This window comes from Sinocyclocheilus grahami, unplaced genomic scaffold (genome assembly GCF_001515645.1).
Source record: "Sinocyclocheilus grahami isolate Dianchi unplaced genomic scaffold, SAMN03320097.WGS_v1.1 scaffold17.1, whole genome shotgun sequence".
NCBI classification, from domain to species: domain Eukaryota; kingdom Metazoa; phylum Chordata; class Actinopteri; order Cypriniformes; family Cyprinidae; genus Sinocyclocheilus; species Sinocyclocheilus grahami.
In genome coordinates, this window is record NW_015505196.1 from 6128338 (window position 1) to 6149273 (window position 20936).

At 40.9% G+C, this 20936-nt stretch overlaps 1 protein-coding gene across 1 annotated transcript; it reads left to right on the forward strand.

Moving 5' to 3' along the window:
- The first annotated feature begins 304 nt into the window (after window positions 1–304).
- LOC107551858 (mucin-5AC-like) lies at window positions 305–4800 on the forward strand. The gene is made up of 5 exons (XM_016233618.1): window positions 305–1845; window positions 3971–4035; window positions 4163–4308; window positions 4392–4472; window positions 4654–4800. The coding sequence occupies exons 1-5, from the start codon at window positions 346–348 to the stop codon at window positions 4761–4763; spliced, it is 1902 nt and encodes a 633-aa protein (XP_016089104.1). The 5' UTR covers window positions 305–345; the 3' UTR covers window positions 4764–4800.
- The last annotated feature ends 16136 nt before the right edge of the window (window positions 4801–20936 follow it).

The following is a 20936-nucleotide window of genomic DNA, read 5'->3' on the forward strand; positions in this document are numbered from 1 at the left end:
ATAACTACAACAGAAGATACAGTGACAACAACAACAGGCCTAGTAGAGTCTGCTACTACACCCAAAGTTTCAATATTTGTACCAGTGACATCATCATTGCCAGCAACTGCATTGGGCACAACCACCGCTGCAACTGTTAGCAATGAATTGGAAACAATCAGGATAACTACAACAGAAGATACAGTGACAAAAACAACAGGCCTAGTAAAGTCTGCTACTACACCCAAATATTCTACTTTTGTACCAGTGACATCAGCATTGCCAGCAACTGCATTGGGTACAACCACAGCAGCAACTGTTAGCAATGAACCAGAAACATTCAGAATAACTACAACAGAAGAAACAATGACAACAACAACAGGTCTAGTAGAGTCTGCTATTACACCCAAAGATTCTAAATTTGTATCAGTAACATCAACATTACCACCAACTGCATTGGACACAACCAGATCAGCAACTGTTAGAGAAGAACCAGAATCAACCACAACTACTCAAGCTAAGGTTTTGTCTACTGTATTACATTCTGTGGCAGTAGATACAGCCACAACAGCAGTCCTTGAAGAGTCTGCTACTGCACCCAAAACTTCAACCTTGGTACCAGTGACATCTCAAGTCACAACAGAACCCTCACCAGCCCAAAACGAAACTACAACATTAATGTCAGTGAAGCCAGTAACAGTGGCTCATACCTTAGAAGTTTCCAACACTGCCAAAAGTGTGACACAAGAACCTAAAACACATGCTGACAGTGGTTCTTCATCAGCAGGAATAAGTACATTAAGAGAATCTGGTATAACAGAATCAACATTTGCTCCAACTACAACAGCACAAATAACAGAGGCATCATCACCTTTAACTGAAGCAAGTGAAGTAAAGACAACAACTGCAAGAACATCCAGATCTACAGAATCATCAGCGGAAACCCAAATAACAAGTGCAACCATTGCACCATCAGCAGGAGTGACATCAGCATTGCCAGCAACTGCAGCAGGGACAACCACAGCAGCAACTGTTAGAAATGAACCGGAAACAATCAGGACAACTTCAACAGAAGATACAGTGATAACAACAGGCCTAGTAGAGTCTGCTACTACACTCAAAGCTTCAACCTTTGTACCAGTGACATCAGCTTTTCCAGCAACTGAATTGGGCACAACCACATCAGCAACTGTTAGCAATGAACTGGAAACAATCAGGATAACTACAACAGAAGATACAGTGACAACAACAGGCCTAGTAGAGTCTGCTACTACACTCAAAGCTTCAACCTTGGTACAGGTGACATCAGCATTGCCAGCAACTGCATCGAGCACGACCACAGCAGCAACCGTTAGCAATGAACCAGAATCAACCAAGACTACACTAGCTCAAGTTTCATCTACTGTGATACATTCTGTGGCAGTAGGTACAGTTACAACAACAACATCAACAACAAGCTTTGTAAAGTCTGCTACTGCACCAAAAGCTTCAACCTTTGTACCAGTGACACCAGCATTGCCAGCAACTGCATCAAGGACAACAGCAGCAGCAACTGTTAGAAATAAACCAGAATCAACCAAGACTACACTAGCTAAGGGTTCATCTACTGTATTAAATTCTACAACAGTATATACAACAACGTTGACAACAACAACAACACTAACGTCAGTAAAGCCAGTAACAGAGGCTCATACCTCATATGTGTCCACTGTAGCACCAACAACAGAGGGCACAAATACTGATCCTCCTACCCTTGACGAGGGAAGCATATACTTAAGATTCAGTCTAAATGAAACTTTCAGTGAAATATATAACAACCACTCATCCCCTGAATTCATTGCATTGGCATCCCATGTGGTAACTGTGGTAAGTCTAACTTGTTTCAAACATTTACAAGCATAAATACCATTTACTTTTAATTATCTGATACACAGAAAGTTTTTTAACATTCCGTTTTTCTTGACTACTAACACACAATTCATGAAGTAATTCACCATTTTCTTACACCTAGAAACAAAATCTAAAAACTACACACCAACTTGTACAAACCTCAAACTTCTGAAACGAAATATTTAAAATCTAATATTTTAGGCAAAACTCTTTTGTCAGAATCAAACTCTGGCCTCATATGACACACAAACCTGACAAATGCAGAGACTACTCCACTACCTAGAGAACACTAGTTAGATCAATTCAAAACACTATTACAAAAACCTCCTTTTGGGAATCAGGAATTATTTTGCAAGTCAATGTCTATTACAGTATACTACATAAAAAGATGGGTGCAGATACAGTGAAATTTAGCAATAAGCTTTAAGAAAAGTTTTTTCCCCCAATATTTTTATTGGCATTTTTCAGGACAGTATGATTTTCACTTACATCAAAATGATCAACAAACAACAAAATGTCCTTACCATGTAAAACCCCAAACCTTAAACATCCCTACCAAGGGAGAAAACAGACATTTGCTAAAATAACCACAACATTAACAGCAGCTCTAAAATACAAGCATGTGGTAATGTTAGTCAGATGCGCATAAAAGTTGCAAGTGTTACTATAACAAACACTGCGTGTTTTCTTTCAGAATCATCATTGGCGTTTAGAAAGACAAAAATAGGTTACATAAAAGTTTTTACCTACAGTGAAGATACGGTGGGAATAATTACATTTTAGACACATTGTCAGTAATTTCGCCAACAAAAATAAGGAGAACTGTTGTGCATCTCTGATCAACACACAGAATCCACATTTTTAAACGAATCGACTGAATCAATGATTTAGTGAGCCATTCATAAAGGCAGTCACTTGCTTCGTTTCTGAATGAATCGCCACGGGGCCCGGTGCAACCCATCAGTTGCACCGCCCAAAGGATGGCCTTGGCTGGAAATTTGGAAGAGACAGAAACTTTCTCTGCCTTCCCTTGACAGTCGTTCTGCAAAAATACAGTACATGTGTGAACTACTTGGCTACAAATCAATTTGGCAGTTACGAGTTTGAGGGTGTACAACGTGCTACAGTATTTACTGTACACAGAATAGTGAAAGATCCCTCATCTTCTACTATGTACTGTAATTATAATGTACTGTATGTTTAAGTTGTATAAAAACCCTGTAGATTACCCTGTAGGCCAACTTCTTATCAGAAACAAATCTCCAGACAGACAAACAGGCAGCCATAGATAGATAGATAGCTGCCCACATTTCACATTGCTTTCTTTCTCCCTCCCCCTTTTGTGCAAATTACATTAGTGAAAAAATTTTCTTCCTCCATATTTTACACTATTGCATTTTCACAATCATGACAGAAAACAACAAACTGCAACAAATACGATAGAGAAATGTGTATTAATGAAACTACAAAAGCTAACTAGGTTCAAGTATTACAAGGAACCTATAATTTAATACAACTCGGCTCCCAAACAGAAATTCACGATTATAATGTGAGAAGTTCATGTGAAATTTCCAAGTAGGCTACTCATATTTAGGCTACTCTAATTCTGATAGCATGTGAAGACAGAATTAACGACAAAATGTAGAATTAACTGTAAAAGACATACACATACACAGTTGCTTGCGAGGATGGGGCTTAAATATTATAGAAATTAATTTAGCCCAAAACGTACTTATTCTATCCACATGGTCACTAGGTGGATCTAAAAGCTAAACAATGATACTCGTAGCATATCCACCCATTCTCCAAAACGCTTGTCCGGTGTAGGGTGGAGGTAATTGCTGAAGTCTGCTCATATCATGCTGAAAAGTTATTCCAAAAGCAAGTTAAATTACTTCAAGTAAAGATTTTTTTAATAGAAAAATAAACATAAAAGAGACATTATTCCTGTTATACTGTTCAAAATATCTGCAAATGCCAATATAATTAGCATTTTTATTCACATGAGAGGAGTGCATATTATTATTATTATTATTATATTAGGATACATTTCAGGCTGTGCTCTATTTATAATAAAAAATATATTTTTCATCACGTGCAGATAAACAGAATTTACAGGGCAAGCAATCTCAGAGGATACAGGCGATGCAGAGTCAACTCTTTCGTGTAAGCATGTCAGCTGTGATCTTTCAAATTCATCATAAAGATGTCCAGGATATGTGTAATAATTGGATCACATTTTTATAGGACACTGGGGGTTATTATTATGTGTTTGTTTGTTTTTTATTTCTAGGAGGGGCTCCATTAAAGTTGATATGACTCTTATCTTTGAGAATTCTTCTACAGTCCCAAGCTCATTTAAGGTAGAGGAAATTCTTAATGGGACCGCTGTGAATGGTACCATACTTTTGGACATCATACTTGATACTATCAAAGCAGGTGAGTGTGTGAAGTACAATTCACAAATTAGCCTAACAATGAAATCGTTAAAATGTTTCATGTGTGCACATTTTATATTACAGGGGAAGTAGTTACTTCTAGTACACCACCGCCTGCCACAAATGCAACTTTTGAATCTACCACCACGAAATCGAGTACCAATGGTATTTTCCAACAAATACTGTGTTTCATTGTTAAATAGTTTTTTATTTAATAATTTTAAATACATAACATACACTATTTAGAATATATCATGTAGTGTGTAGTGTACTGAACACCCCTGAGAACTCAATGCCATAGCTTATATTCTTATTTGATATTTTTCTGTACTTCTTACTTTTTCAGAGTACTCAATCACCACGTCTGGTGCCTTTCCATGGATGGTACGCTGTTCACTAATGACTATATCTCCAGCTATTACTGTTTTATTAGCACAAACTTTGATGTGTTTGTAATTTAAAGTGTACTAGGAAAGTTCACAAAAGAAATAAAATGAAGGATACTTTGTTTAATATATTTAAGCTGATTTTGTTAGTGAAGAATGGACAAATGTTGTAGAAGTTTATTTTATGATATAGTTTTTTAGTACCCAACTAAATATCTAGTAGGGTATATATTATATCTATACTGTATATCCTATAGCATAGTAGACAGATATAGTATTGTAATGAGGAGACGTGACAATAGGGTTGAGTATCTAATTGCAGGCTTTATTTAGAGTGTAGTCAGACAGGCAGGGTCAAAACACCAGCAAAACAGTACATCCAGGGTAATCCAAAAGAGTAATCCAAAGAACAGGCAGTCAATGATCACAAACCAGGTAAACAGTCCAAGAACAAAACACGAAGGCAAGGCAAGGCAAGACAAGGCAGAAACTAGACAACATAGGCTAAACAATAATCAGCAATGACTGGATGGTCAGCTGTGATGTGATGAGACTCTGGACGGGGGTTGTTGAACAATAACTTCTGTACAAAGAGTAAAAAAAAACAACAACAAAAAAACATACCTAATGCAGAAAAGCCATCTCTTTTTCCAAATTGCGAATTGATGACCACTATCTTTCTTTCAACTCTTCTGATACATTTTCAGTCAAATCGTTCTCTGTGTGCTAGATTGGAGCCAGTTTTTTATTCTCCTCATAACTGAGAAACTTATTTCTGATGTACCCGAACCAACGGGCAGCATGAGTGCAAGCTGCAGTAGTCTGAAAAAGTTTGGATATTTGTCCTTCCGTACTTCATCTTTAAGTTTCTCAAGAGTGATCGGCGATGCGATTGCACATTTCACAAGATCCATTTCAGCTGTCTCAAGCTGAGGGTGAATCTTAAGGCTTGCGTACATGCTTAGCAGAGGACTGATGCCGTTTTTCTCACAACTGAATACTGTGTCACACGCCACACTCGAGGCCAACGCTTCACGTGATTTTCGCCTGTCCAATTCAGCCAGCAGTGACTCAGTCCATCATATTTTTATTCGCGGGTTTATTAAAAAATGCAACGAATTTCCATTATTCAGTTAACTTGCTAAAGCGGGAAAACAATGAAAAGAGTGTCCTCTCATGTACAGGGCCGCATTAACCATTGGGCTAGGCGGGGCTGAAGCCCCGGGTCCCGAACAAGGAGGGGGCCCGTGATTGGCTGTGGGGTATTTTGACTGGTCATCGGTAGCGCCGATTGCCAAAGCCTCGCCCCTCACATATTAGCATGCATTTATTCTATATTTTTACTTTTGAATGACCTGTGCACCACGTATCAATGAGATGATCGCTGCAATGTCCGCATTCACCTCTCTTCACTTCGTTCTGGCATAATCTGGAAATGGTCATGCAAAGAACAATCTGCGATAAGTAAAAATGTAAACTATTCTAAAAGAAAGTGAGAGAGGGGCTATTTTTTAAAAAAACGAGGAGAGAGGGGAAAACATGAGTTAGTCAGTAAAATCCCCAGCTATCAGGTTATTTTACTAAAGCTGATGATGGAGTGGAAGTTGTGAAACAGCAAGTGGACCCGCACATGGAGCAGATAACTGGGCCCAGCAACTGCAGGGTTGCAGTATTGTTCCAAATATATGAAGAGTTTATTTGCAAAGACAGATAACTCAGTTTATTAAAATTTTCCAAAATCATGTTTTTTATTATGTTATCATGTTTTTATTGTCTTTTATTGTGTTAGTTAACTGTATTTGTTTTTAGTTTTTTTTACTTAATCAAAATAACCCAACTGCAGTTTGATTGAGAATAATTGGAATGCACAATGAAAAAACATAATTTTTGAAAATTGTTACAAATGGAGTTATCTGCTTTTGCAAATGAACTCTTCATATACTTTTACATTCAACAGCAGAAGGAAACTCATACAGGTTTAGAACAACAAGAGACCTTTACTTTTTGGGGGAGCTATTCCTCTAAAGCAGCCTAATTTATCTGCTGTTAAAATTTATGTCAATAATGTTAATCAAACATTAGAAAGAAAATCACTCACTGTCCTTGACACTTTTGTAAAATAAATAAGAATGAATGTATATTGAACTTATACAATGAAGACTATTCAGTTTATTTGTACAATTATTTTATACAATATAATTTCTTATTCAGTACTTTAAGTGTTTCAAGTAGGTCTATTTTTTGTAATTTGTGTCTGTTTACTTGTCTTAAGTATAAACTTGTTTTTACTCAGGCTAGTATTTTTATTTATTTATTTATTTTCTTTTTTTAATTTTGATAGGATAAAAATATATATTATATCAAAATATATATTATATTTGTAATAGGGGGCCCTGCAGAAAGTCATAGCCCCGGGGCTCTGTAAGGTCTCAATGCGGCCCTGCTCATGTAGCCTATCGCAACAAGTTAAGAATCATGATGAGTCGCGGCTCGCGAGGATGGGGCTTAAATATCATAGAAATTAATTTCGCCCAAAACTTATTCTATCCACTAAAATAATAAGATAATACAAATAAAATGAGAAAATATAAATTATCTAATTTTTATATTTTATTCATTGCTTAGACAAAATCATATTGCCCCCCCTGCCCCCAGGCCTCCTTAAACTTCACCTATGGTTTGGAATAAAGTGTACAAATTAAGGTGATTCACTTCATTTGTTTATTCTTATTAAACGCAAATATGTTTTGTTAACATCATTTAATTTCCTATTGTTATTTATTGTGAATTCTTTGTTATTAAAATTAATGCATTCTGACATGTACCTTTTTTTTATCCTCTTGGCTTTCTATAATTAACCCTGGCATTTTTGATCACACATATTAGGGTTTACACAATAGCAGGAAAAGGAGAGAATATAAGATATATGAGAATAGGGATGTTCTAACATCACCAGTTTATAAATTGGGTACAGGGATGATACCACCATATATCCTTCTCAGGTCATAGTAGAAGTTGTATTAATGTTATTAATTCACTGTGTATTAATGTAATGGATTTACAGAATGGACAAAAAATCAATCAATCAATCAATTTTGAAATAAAAAAATCAACATTCACCTTCGGGTGTCATCTGAATCAACATCATTCTCTTGTTTACTTTGATATACAGCATTTACTTAAAACATTAAAATAAACAGACAAATCTAGAAATATCCTGTCTGAGCAGATGGAGTGGGTTGTAACAGCACAGCCTGGTTGTAAAACTCCTTTTCCAATTTACTTCTACTGGACCCAAAAGATATATCATATCATATCATATCATATACAGTATATATATATATATATATATATATATATATAGATAGATAGATAGATAGATAGATAGATAGATAGATAGATAGATAGAGATAGATAGATACAGGGTGGGATTTATATATTAAAAAGTGTGTTTAAGCCTCTGTTTGAGTGAAAAAGTTAAAACACATATTTACACTCCCTGCTTTTTTATTGTTGCTTCATGTTTTCCACCCCACCTATTTTTACAGCTCGCCCCGGAAAATGGAAGAAACAAAATCACTCAAAATGTGCTTGTAAATTACAAAGAAACAGCAAGCAACACCAATCTTTGTTTTATTTACAACCTCAAAAAGGTTTTTTTTTACAGTGTAGGTTAGGTTGTAACAAACTCCTTGTACAGTTTAAAGATTCAAAACAAATGTAATTTGTAGCAGATAAATGACGAAAATGTATATCAAAGTTTGGGACAGTCAAAAAAAAAGTAGTTGAACCATACCCTACATTATTCATGCATTGTATTACATTGCACTTGACAGCTTGCCCACATCTCCCTGCAATTTTGTGTGATCTGATTTTTTCTAAAAGTAATTTTGAAGATATGGGAACAGGCCGAATGTCAGTTCTTCATGCTGTCACAGATCAAAATGTGGATTCATTTAGATACAGTCTTTATTTGTGAAGTTTTTGCAGCACTGAATTTACAAACGGAACAGGATTCCCCCTTCATTTTATTAAACATTAGTACTTCATAAAACATAATACAGAGCATTTATTAGAACATCTTTTATTTACTTAAAAGATTAAATACATAGATTTCACATCTTCAGAATATAACTAATACATTGGTAAAGATATTTGTGCCACTTGTCACTTGTGCCATTCCTGTGGCATAGAGAAATGTTCAGATTTGGTTTCAATAAACCAATCCTCATTATTTCTCCAGCCCAGTGTACACATGCACAAACAATGTGCTTTTTGTAAATCAGAATTGTAAATTTTTAATAAATAAATAAATGCTCATTCCCCTTAGAGACCACAAAGCATCTTAAAACATCATAAACAAAAAAGGCAAAACATGCCTTTGCTGATTTTAGACACAACAGGGTATCTTGTATCTTCTGCCCCCACTACTTTCATTCTCATGTTGCTTATATTTCTTTAAGTGTTCAACCACAATCTCAATCTCAACCACAAATAGCTTTTAGCACCTCCCAACACGATTTGTGTGTGTGTGCCATCAAACATGAATGTTTATGTCAGGATTGACAATGTAACAGACAAGTATCAAACAATAACAACAACAACAACAAAAGCATCTGTGAATACACACTGAGCACTGGTTGTGATCAGTAGCATTGATGGATGTGGTATCAGCTGCAAAGCTGAAATTTCCAGTTGCAATTGCTTCAGTAAAGGCTTTTGTCACTTCCGTCACATTAGGACAGAATCTGCCACAATGGAGCCCTGACTGTGGGGAACAACCATGTTGAAACACAGTCAGTCATACTTAACCAACAAACAACTGAATGACAAAATAGAACAATCAAATGGTCACATGATTAACAAACTGATTAACCAAACAACTATAAAACAAAAACAAATTTGAATCCATCTATTTTGATGAAATTTAAACCAGGTATTTGCGAATTACTAAGTGAATGTAGCCTACTGTTTTACTTGAATTTTCTAATCCTCATGCGGAAGAAGTTTGGAAAATGTCTCTTGTAAATTAGAGTAAACTATAAAAGATAGATAAATAATCATAAAGACATATGTTATTTACATACAAGAGTGTCATTTCTGTTTTTCAGATAAAATTTAGAGAAATGTAGTTTTAAAATAGACATTTAGTTTAGGTAGACTAAAAAGTAAGTATTTAGCATGTTTTTACAGCATGTAAAAACATATATGACCAATTGTATTTATTTTTAATATTGCCAATACACAGAATTACAGGTATCTACTGATATTGCAATCAATAACCAAGGGCCCTATTTTAATGATCTAAGCACAAGGTCTAAAGTGCAAGGCGCAGGTGCACTTGGGCGTGTCCGAATCCACTTTTGCTAGTTTAAGGATGGGAAAATCGGTCGGCACGCCCGGCACATGGTCTAAAAGGGTTGCCCCTATTCTCTTAATGAGTATTGGGTGTGTTTTGGGCATAACGTGCAATAAACCAATCAGAGTCTCATCTCCCATTCCCTTTAAGAGCCAGTTGTGCTTGTGCCATGGCGAATTTGCTATTTACACTGCAGAATTTGCAAGTGCAAAGCGAGCAAATTGGTAGCCTAATTCTGATACATGCTACATTGTAATCCTTTAATTTTTAATATTTGGCATGTTTGTGTGCTGCTGCGCTTCCCTGTGTGTAATAAGCAGAGTGTAAGCGCATTTTGCACCCACCTATAGGCTACTAACGCACTCTTTAAATAAAAAAAACTACTGCGCCATTGACTTTAGACCAGGTTTTAGTTGGTCAATGGCGCAGTCTATTTCAGTTGCCTCAAAATAGCAATGCGCTAATAATGCGCCTGAACACACCTTGTTTTCAGACCAGCACGCCCATGAGTGCACAAATGGGTGCAAATGCATTTGCTATTTAAAGGGGTCATATGATGCTGCTAAAAATAACATTATTTTGTGTATTTGGTGTAATGAAATGTGTTTATGCGGTTTAAAGTAAAAAAAACATTATTTTCCACATACTGTACATTATTGTTTCTCCTCTATGCCCCGCTTTTCTGAAACGCGTCGATTTTTACAAAGCTCATCTGTCTGAAAAAGCGAGGTGTGCTCTGATTGGCCAGCTATCCAATGCGTTGTGATTGGCCGAATACCTGAAGCGTGAGACGGAAATGTTACGCCCCTCACATACTGTTGATGCCGTGTCAGGCCGGCGCGACGAGACATAAACATTAAAACCCATTCTAAACGAGGCATTTGTTGCATCCAGTGGGGACATAATTACTGATTAGAATGACTTATACTGTCTTTTTCCGCTTTGTCCACGGTGAAAGTTGTAGTATTTCCTCAGCGACCAGCAGGGATCAGCTCTAGGCATGACGAAGCGGATATATTGTTTATTTTATATATTGTATTTTAATGTCCAAAGAGAAAGGAAATTTTGAAATCGCATCATATGACCCCTTTAAACAACGTGGTGCAGGACGTGAAAATGATAACTGCGTCTGGCTGAAACTACCAAAAAACACATGCGTCGCGCCTAGCGCCGCATTGCGCCGAGTGTATGATAGAGCCCCATGACTTACTGGAGAAAAAATATGACAGCATTGGTGATGTTTTCTGTCAGCTTAATAGTCTCAGCAGGGGCGGATCTAGAAAATAATTTTTAGGGTGGCATGTGGTGGCATGGGGTCTATGAGGGTTGGCAACACCAAAGCAAGCCCCCATGCATAGTTTTTGGGGATGTATGGTCTGACATGCACAGTTGTGTTCACAAATATTGTATTACCATTAAGTAATCATCTATACTGTTTAAAATGAAAATAAATAACATTTCAATATCCATCATGGCACCAAATCACAACATATACACAACATAAAAAACTTAAACAGGTTATAAATGTTTCTGAGCTTGTATCACTAAAGAAGACATGCGGTTCTATTAAAATTACATAGGCTACTTAGATGGTATAATCACGTTTAGTGCAAGTTTAAGAGCAACAAATATTTTAGAATTTCCTGACATTAGAAAGAAATACAATAATACACTCATATTTCGTGCAGAATTTTTTTTATGTTACCAAAATTCTCCTTGGTGTTGTTGTGATTTCTGTTACCAGAAATCACAACAAAAATATTGACTACAAACAAAAATATTGACTATATCCATACTAGGACTCTGATCATATTTCTTAGCTGTGTCCATGTTGTTTGCATTTATAAATGCATTTGACTGAAATGCCCTCTATCTCTAGGTATTTTTCAGCTGCTTTGATTATAATTTTGATTCTCTCTGTCCGGCTTTTCCTTTGTGCAGAACAATTCACCACTTCCGCCATAAACGTGACAAATGCCACTTTGTCATAAACCCTTATACTCTCTTTTGTTGTTTCTTGCGCTTTATCCATCTTTTGATTAGGAACTATCTTTTTGTTCTCTTCTAGCTCTGGAGTCTTTCCCACTTTTTTTAGTGCCTCAGAATATGACAATCCCTCCTCTGTTCTTACAGTCTGCACTTGAGCTGCATGCTTCCTCACTTTACATCCTCCATAACCCGCACTATGTTCTTCTCCACAATTACAACACTTTGGGTTAACTCCTTGACCGCATTTGCCATACTCATGCTCACCGCCACACCTTGCACATCGTTGTTTACCGCTGCAAACAGCTGCCACATGACCAAATTTTTGGCATTTAAAACACCTTAACGGAGGAGGAACATAAAGTCTGATCGGGAAGCTAATGAATCCTAAGAATACTTTGTCCGGTAATTTATCCTCATCAAAGTGAATCATTACTGAAAGGCTATCAACCTTTTCATTATTTCTGCTGTATTTCAGTCTTTTAACCTCAATCACTGCCGCCCCAGTTAGACTTTTCTTGATCTTTTCTACGGTCACTTCAGTTGGGATACCAGTTATTACTCCTTTGACCCATTTCTTTTCTTCCAGTATCGAGCAGATCACTTTTTGTGCACAAATCGACTTAATTTTCAATGCCACTTTTTGTTGCCTACTATCCTTACAATATAGGATTAGTCTTCCATCTCTCAACTTTGCATTTCCACTGTCAGTTTCAGATGTATTACTCCAGATTTTCTTTCTTTTCCTATTTTCTACTAAACTCCACTCATTATTCCCGTTCCCTCCTTCTTCATCTACACCAAACATTTCATCCTCCATTTCCGGATCCCTTCCGAACTCTACGTCACTACCTACCATGCACACTCCAGTCACAGATCAGCTGTTGCCAAAACCAACCACCAGAGCCCGCGAGATCCTAACTCTCTCTACCACATGGCTTTACTTAAGGAAACCTAAAACACCCTAGCATCCCTAGTGGTAAGGAAGAAAACCTCCCACAAAATTCTTATTAACAGGCTCATGTCTGGCCCACACTGGGCCATCATTGGATTAATGTAGGCAGTCCCATAGTGAAGGCTGCTCACAGAGAGCCTGCGGTGAGCCCAAAGCTGTGGGCCTCCTCTGGGCAAGCCCGCACTGGGCCTGTTTAGGTTTGGTGTGGGCTGGCCCTAGCCCACTGTGCCCGCAAAAAGCCAGCATGGGCCCTGCAAGGACATGTTTGCAGGGAACAGGCATGTCTAATATAGTATAGACACTAGGGCTGTCAAAATGGCTGAAAAACTAAATTCAAATTTTTTACTTAATTATTATCAATATTCGAATTGAAAAGGCATAATTTCAGTTAGGGGGGAAAAAAGCTTTTGGCTTCTCCCATGAGGCCACAAGAGGGTGCATCGTACAAAATATTACGCACGTTTCTTCAAAGCATAATAAAATAATAACGACTATCTTTGAAAAAAGTGCATAGTATTTAAAATAATGTTTATAAACCATATATAATTAATAAAGTTGCTTAAATAATTAGAAACAAAACAGCATCATGCATGTATGTATAGTTTAATACAAAGGACCGAAAACCAATCACAAAGAGTACTTTCTTCATTTAAAAACTTGAGATGCAGTGGGATGGGGAAAACCGCCATAAAGTCTCGAGACAAAGTCTCGAGACATGAAAATGTGCTAAATATGTGTTCTGTATGAACGGCTTGGTTTCGGTTTTGACAACGTAAACAACATCTTCCCCGCATTGATTGTTCTCTTTTTCTGCAATATTTTGAATGAACAATGTAGCAGCGCCGCATCTAGTAGATTCAGCTGGATAGGCTAACAAAAGCATTTAAATGCAATGATACTTACATCGTCGTCGCATTTCGTGCACCACTGATAAGACTGCCTGACGCACACCTAAAATGTGGATTTTTGTTTTAAATTCAACGAATATTCAAAATTCTATATTTTTTTTGACAGCCCTAATAGACACAGCTGTCGACAATCCAATGCGAAAAACGCCATTCAAGTAGCGGCTTCACACAGGCACAAAAAGCTGGTCACAGCCTGCTCACTGTACCTGCATACATCTTGTATAAGAGCATGAAATCTCCTGTCTTCCTCTGAGGCAGAGATTTGACAGGGCTGGCAGCTTGAACGGAAGTGCACTCCTGTCCGGTCTATACCCAGATAGCCCAAGTACATCTGTAAGTCAATTTATCTGTTAAAGATCACTTGATCCGGAAAGCATCTGCTGTATACAAACATCTGACAGATGCCTTTAAGATGTCAGTTTTACATATGTTCTAAATCATAAACATCTTAAAGACATCTAATAAATGTCCACTTGACATCTGATAGGAAATGTCCTAGGCGTACAGCAGATGAGCAAACACTGTAAAAAAAAAATAACATTTAACAGATGTACACGCAGACATCAAATAGACGTCTCCGTGATGAATGGGGCATTCATATAACGCTTCCATGGTGTATTGCTTGTATACCCAAAGCGCTTTACAATCATATGAGGGGATTTCTCCTCAACCACCAGTGTGCAGCGCCCACTTGGATGATGTGAATGCAGCCACAGTACAACGGCGCTAGTGCGCTCACCACGCAGCTACAGGTGGAGAGGAGAGAGGGAGGAGTGATGTAGCCTACGCGTGCCATCAGGGTACGCTGTGTTTGGATGCAACACCACCCAACTCAAAATTTGATGCACAAGGGATGCACCAACAGCGCATAAAGATCCCCAATGCGCTTCTATGATACCAGTGCCAACCAACGGGCAGCATTCAAGACTCAAGGATTCTAAAGGCTCAAACAAAGGTTCACACATAGTCTGTAGAGTACTTTGGCTGCCTGCGTTGCACGCACCTTTCATGTGACATAAACCTTGTCAACAGGGGGGCATCCGCGAACATCCACACACACTGTCTGCGTGCAGTACAATTTTTGCACACATGCAAGTGACTTGAGCGCTTGGAAACAAAGTCAACTAGAAAGTGTGTATGCGCTGAACACGTCTTTCTGCACTTATGGCCAAAGGAGTACTTTGCGTAAAATGCGTACGTTCTAACGTGGAGAACGTGGAAGTTCCACAATGGTCCATTCACTGCCTGTATGACATGATTGCCATCATCAGGATGGTCCCCGTGCGGCACAACTTTTGTGACTGTGTGGACAGCGCACGTACAACAGCGCTTGTGTGGGTGACTTGAGCACTTAAAACCACTTACACAATACACATGCGCCGAACGCATCTTCCCATGCACCCCGCCAAAGGAGTATGCTTTGAAAAGTTCGCTCTCACAACCTTAAAACCAAGCTTTAAATATGCGCTACTTCAACGCAACAATCTTCCCATTACAGGCATTCTTGTCAGATCAAACAGATCGATCAGATTTTCCCTCTCAACGGGCAGGCCCTAGAAACCACAGTTCCAGCCAAGGGTGCAGAGTCTGCCTCCTGCCCGGGACAGCAGGTCATTGCATAGGGAAAAAGACACGACGGTGTCCTTAAAAAGCAATGTCATAATGCTTGCATGCCATGTATTCGCTGGCCAGCAAGGAGCTACCAAAATCAGTGACAGACCCCGCACCCTGTCCAGGGTGGGCTGTATCAATTCCCTCAGCGGGAATGCTTACAGCAGGGCACCGAACTATACAAGCGACAAAGCATCCACCCCAAGTAAGGCTTTCCTGTCCATAATCAAGAAAACAGCAGGCAGCGCATGTTTTCTGCAGACGCAAAAATATCAACACTGGTTCTGCAGAACCCGATCCTAGATCTGCGCTATTAGTGCAATCATCACTCCATGGGTGACCGCAGGTCTGCCCCATATCCAGAGCGTATATGTTAAACATTTCATCTTAAAGCAAGGCGTTGACAGCACTACTACTTTGAGTGCTACTGTAGAGGTATAAACTCAAGCAGTCGTATGTATTTTATATATGTATTTTGTATATATATATATATATATATATTAGGGATGCACCAATGTATCGCCCTCCGATATTTATCAGCCGATTTTTCCTCAATTTACAACCATCAGCATATCGGCTATATAAGGAAAAGGCTGATATAACAAACCAATGGTTTATTAATTAACTGCGTGAAGGCACTGAGCTGTATAATGTCTGTTGCATAATCCTAGCGCTGCTGTCTGCACTTTAATGCTAATCAAATAACAAAAGACAAAAGATCACACACTATTCTTGACATGTACTGCCCGGATGGAGAGGAGGTGTCGATCTGTCCACAGAAGAAGGTCTCTCGCCAGCCGCAACAGTGGCCGCGAGCTCATGCCCCCTTGGTGATTTATAAATGCTATCACTGTCATGCTGTCCGGGAGAAAGCACTCGAGCGCTAGGTTTACAGCACGGAGCTCCAGACAGTTTATGTGCCACAATTTCTCTGTTTCTGACCACGTCACGAAGGCTGGTCTGCGGCCGCATATGGCTCCCCAGCCCATGCTCGATGCATCTGTTGTATGCATCAGTCTTTCTCCTGATCACTTGGCCAATAAGAACACCCCGGCGATACAGAGTCATATCGCGCCAAAGGGTCAGCACATCCCAGCAGTCGCACGTCACTTTGATGTGCAAGGTGCCCGTGCGCCATGCGCTCTGTGGCACCCGGCCCTTTAGCCAGAGCTGAAGCGGTCGCATATGTAGGAGCCCTAGTTTGCACACTGTTGAGGCGGCAGCCATCTGGCCGAGCATCCTCTGAAAGCATTTCAGCGGGGAAGAGTGCCCTAACGTGAAGACTGCGAGAGAGCTGATCAGTTTTTGTGAGCGCTCCTCCGACAGACACGCTCGCATATTGATTGAATTCAGCTCCAATCCGAACAAGGAGATGTTCTGGCTCGGTACCAGCATGCTCTTTTGCATATTCACAGTCAGCCCTAAGCTCTGAAGATGAGCGAGGAGTCTGAGCTTGTTAGTAAGCAGTGCGCTCTCTGATTGGGCTAAGACTAGCCAATCGTTGAGATAGTTCAGGATGCGCATTCCGCTCTGCTTCAGAGGAGAGAGAGCGGCATCCATGCATTTCGTAAACGTACGAGGGGCCAGGGATAAACTGAAGGGTAGGACTGTGAATTGGTACGCTATCCCCTCGAATGTAAATCTGAGGAAACGCCTGTGGGGAGGGGCTACCTGAATGTGAAAATAAGCATCTTTTAAATCCACAGATATAAACCAATCTATCTGTCTGATGTGTGAGAGGATTTGTCTCAGCGTAATCATTTTGAACGAGCGTTTCGAAAGCGCGCGATTCAGCGGTCTCAGGTCCAAGATTGAGCAGAGTCCGCCGTCTTTGGTACCAGAAAATAGCGACTGTAGAAGCCGCTCTCACGGTCTGCTGGGGGCACTGTCTCTACAGAGCGTTTTGTGAGGAGGTTGTGTATTTCCTCTCACAGAACTGAGCCATTCCGCTCCCATACAGTGGACATTAACACACCGTTGAAATGGGGCAGCCTGCGGAAGAACTGAAGCGTGTAGCCATTCTTTATTGATTTCATAACCCACTATGGTACCCCTGGCAGTGCCTGCCACGCTTCTGCGAACTGTGACAGTGGGCGAGGCGGACTGCACACCGTGAGGGATAACTCGCCGTTGGGGGGCGGGGAGTTTAATACCACACGAGTGTGAGAGTGAGTGATGGGGGAGAGTGGAGTGAGAGGAGAAGAATTGCTTTGATATTGAGGTGAGTTTTGTATGTTTTTTGACTTTATTGCATTGCATAGTGGAACAGTCAAAACACAAACATGGCAATTGCTCTCTCCGCCCGCAACAGCCAGAGGGGCGTGGTGAACACACACAGCAGAGCTAGCAGACTTTTTCAGTGGCTCATCTTTGGCACTGGGTGTAGATTTCCCCCTTCGAGAGACAGCATCAGGAACGCGACTTTGATTACGGTGCCGGTGGCCTGCCGTCTCTGTCAGGGCGGGGTCTCTGGCTCTTCGAGCCCTGACGGCGCTTCGGCCAAGGCTGTCTTGGTCTCCCCTCCAAGACAGTCTTCCCACACGCTGCGCTGAGGAGGAGCGGGAACAAGCAGGAGGGTTCGCGCCAGCGAGCTTTGGTAGGAAGTGATTAATAGCCTTTGACTGTTTCTGCGCTTAAACAAAGCGCTCCGTGAACGTCTCTACCGCTGCTCCGAAGAGACCTGAGGGATTCACGGGAGTGTCCAGAAGGGCGGTTTTTTTCAGAGTCCTTTAACTTGGTTAGAGTAAGCCACAGGTGACGATCTAGAATGAATGAATGAATGAATGATGCATTTATATAGCACTTTATTGTGTATTGTTGTACACCCAAAGCGCTTTACAATCATGTGGGGGGGTCTCTCCTCAACCACCACCAGTGTGCAGCATCCACTTGGATGATGCGACAGCAGCCACAGGACAGCGGCACCAGTGCACTCACCACACACCAGCTACAGGTGGAGAAAAGAGAAAGTCATAGAGCCAATCAAGTGGTTGGGTATTATTAGGAGGCCATGATTGACAAGGGCCAGGGGGGCAATTTTGACCAGGACACCGGGGTTACACCCCTACTCTTTACGAGAAGTGCCATGGGATTTTTAATGACCACAGAGAGTCAGGACCTCGGTTTAATGTCTCATCTGAAAGACGGTGCTTTTTGACAGTATAGTGTCCCCATCACTATACTGGGGCATTAGGACCCACACAGACCACAGGGTGAGCACCCCCTGCTGGCCTCACTAACACCTCTTCCAACAGCAACCTAGTTTTCCCAGGAGGTCTCCCATCCAGGTACTGACAAGGCTCAACCCTGCTTAGCTTCAGTGGACAACCATGGTGTTGGGCTGCAGGGTGATATGGCTGTGGCGTCTAGCACCACAAGATTCCCCATGTTGCGGCCGATCGTTCGAGCTGTCACCTTCGTTGCTCTGAGGGCCAGATTTGTGGCGCGTCGGAGCTCTTTGAACACTACAGGGTCCGGACCGTTCTCATCCAGAGACTTGAGCAGCTTGGCCTGATACACCTGGAGTATCGCCATCACGTGCAGTGCTGAAGCTGCTTGGCCCGCCGCGGAGAAAGCCTTGCCGGCGAAGTTTGCAGTGGTGCTGCACGGTTTAGAGGGGAGAGACGCGTTGTTTCTCTCCAGTTCGCCGCGGCTGAAGGACCGAGATGGGCAATGACGGCTTCTTCCACGGGGGGGATTTTAACATACCCCACTTGGTAAGCGCCGTCCACAGAAGATAGGAGGGAGGATCCCGAGTTGTGCACTCGACTGGTGAGCGGCGCATTCCACGACTTCGTTATCTCATCGTGCACCTCGGGGAAAAAGGGGCCGGGCCTCCGCGGGATGTCCTTTCGGCCGCAATCTGACTGGAGGTACCACTCGTCCAGACTCGTCCCGCTCCAAACCGAGCTCCTCAACTGCCTTAGACAGGACGCTAAGGAGCTCGACATCACTATAATGGAGGTCCCCTGCGTCGCTGCCGTGGGGCGCAGTGTAATCCAGCGGGCTGTTAGACCACTCCTCTCTCGCAGACGCTGCCACCGAAATGGCATCATCCTCCTCTTCAGCGCCCTCCAGATCGGCATCAGAAGCTCGCGGCACTTTCCTCCTTGGCTCGAAAGAGGCTGCAGAGGAAGAGCGCGGCAGGGCTAGTTGGGCGAGTTCATCGCCTTGGACGATGGCCACACGGAGCTTGAGAGTCCGGAGGCTCATATCTCCGCAGTGGGGGCAGTCCGACCCCCCAAGCGCAGCCTCTGCGTGGGCGCAACCCAGGCAGAAGACGCACGACTTGTGGCCATCAGAGAGTTCGATTGGCTCTGCACAGGAGAGGCAATCGCGAGTCATCCTTGTTTCCGAAGCTCACCGGAACGAGAGAAGGCGTGTCCGCTGCAGCGTGTAGATCACGGTGAGTAGTCTTGCTGATAGGCTTCTTGCTTCTCGTAGAAGGTTGGCTGAAGAAAAAGATTCTGAATAGATGACGTACAAGCGCTGCTTTATATAGAGTGGGAACCCCTCATATTTTGCGTGCTTGAATGCCATTGGCCAGTTTCACTGGCGTGATTCAATAAGGCTTCAGTAGTATTTGGAGGAAAGGGTCATTCCCATAGCAATGTAGAATGACCGAATCGAAAGGGAACCAGGTGGCGGCTGGCTTGACCGCCGGGTGTTCGCAGATGGCGGCTCAATTGACTGCGGTCTTACATTCGCCGAGCACGGTCAATGCATTAAATAATAATAACCGCAGACTTCAGGCCGAAGACCAACTAAAATATAAGCACTGTGAACCGAAAAGTGATATAACTATTTTAGCGTTTGAGGCTCTGGAAAACAGTGAATTAACGAGGGAAAAACTTGTGGTGTCGTATTACATTCGCGAAGCACGGTCATATTTGCTAACACGCAATAAATCACAACATTATTCATTTATCATTACAAATAAAAAAAACAAAAACTCACCTTCCTCACATTCTTTGTGTTTCTCGACACAAATTCATGTAAGGTCTGCAGGCAGCTGCATTAACTCAAAATGGCGATGACTTCTCTCTGTGTTTCGCGGTCTCCATGTATCACCCCAACATATAACTTACAGACATGAGTTAAATGAACTTTTACAAGCCAGACAAAACTCAGAAGTAGTCAAGACAATGTATTACTTTACGTTTAATTTTCAATAACGTATAAACTTTAGTTCAATATCCAAAACTTAAAATGACAAATTGAATTAAAGAGGAAAAGTAAGTTCATATAACGTTTTTGGGCTATGGTATTTTACAATGTGTGTATGAGCTTAAAATAATTTTTTTTCACTTTGTTTGTGAGAAAGAATTTTTGCTGTAGAGACCAGATTTTTTTTCCAATTAAGGTTAACAAACAAATTATTCCAAAAGGAAATTACAGGTGGAACAGAAATCAGATTCTTAAGAA

What these genes read in the sequence shown, in the direction of transcription:
- LOC107551858 (XM_016233618.1), top strand. Translation starts at nt 346, where the DNA reads ATGACAACAACAACAGGTCTAGTAGAGTCTGCTATTACACCCAAAGAT. An exon ending in ACTTGATACTATCAAAGCAG is followed by an intron (nt 4,309 to 4,391) that starts GTGAGTGTGTGA and finishes TTTATATTACAG; the next exon opens with GGGAAGTAGTTACTTCTAGT. An exon ending in CACGAAATCGAGTACCAATG is followed by an intron (nt 4,473 to 4,653) that starts GTATTTTCCAAC and finishes TTACTTTTTCAG; the next exon opens with AGTACTCAATCACCACGTCT.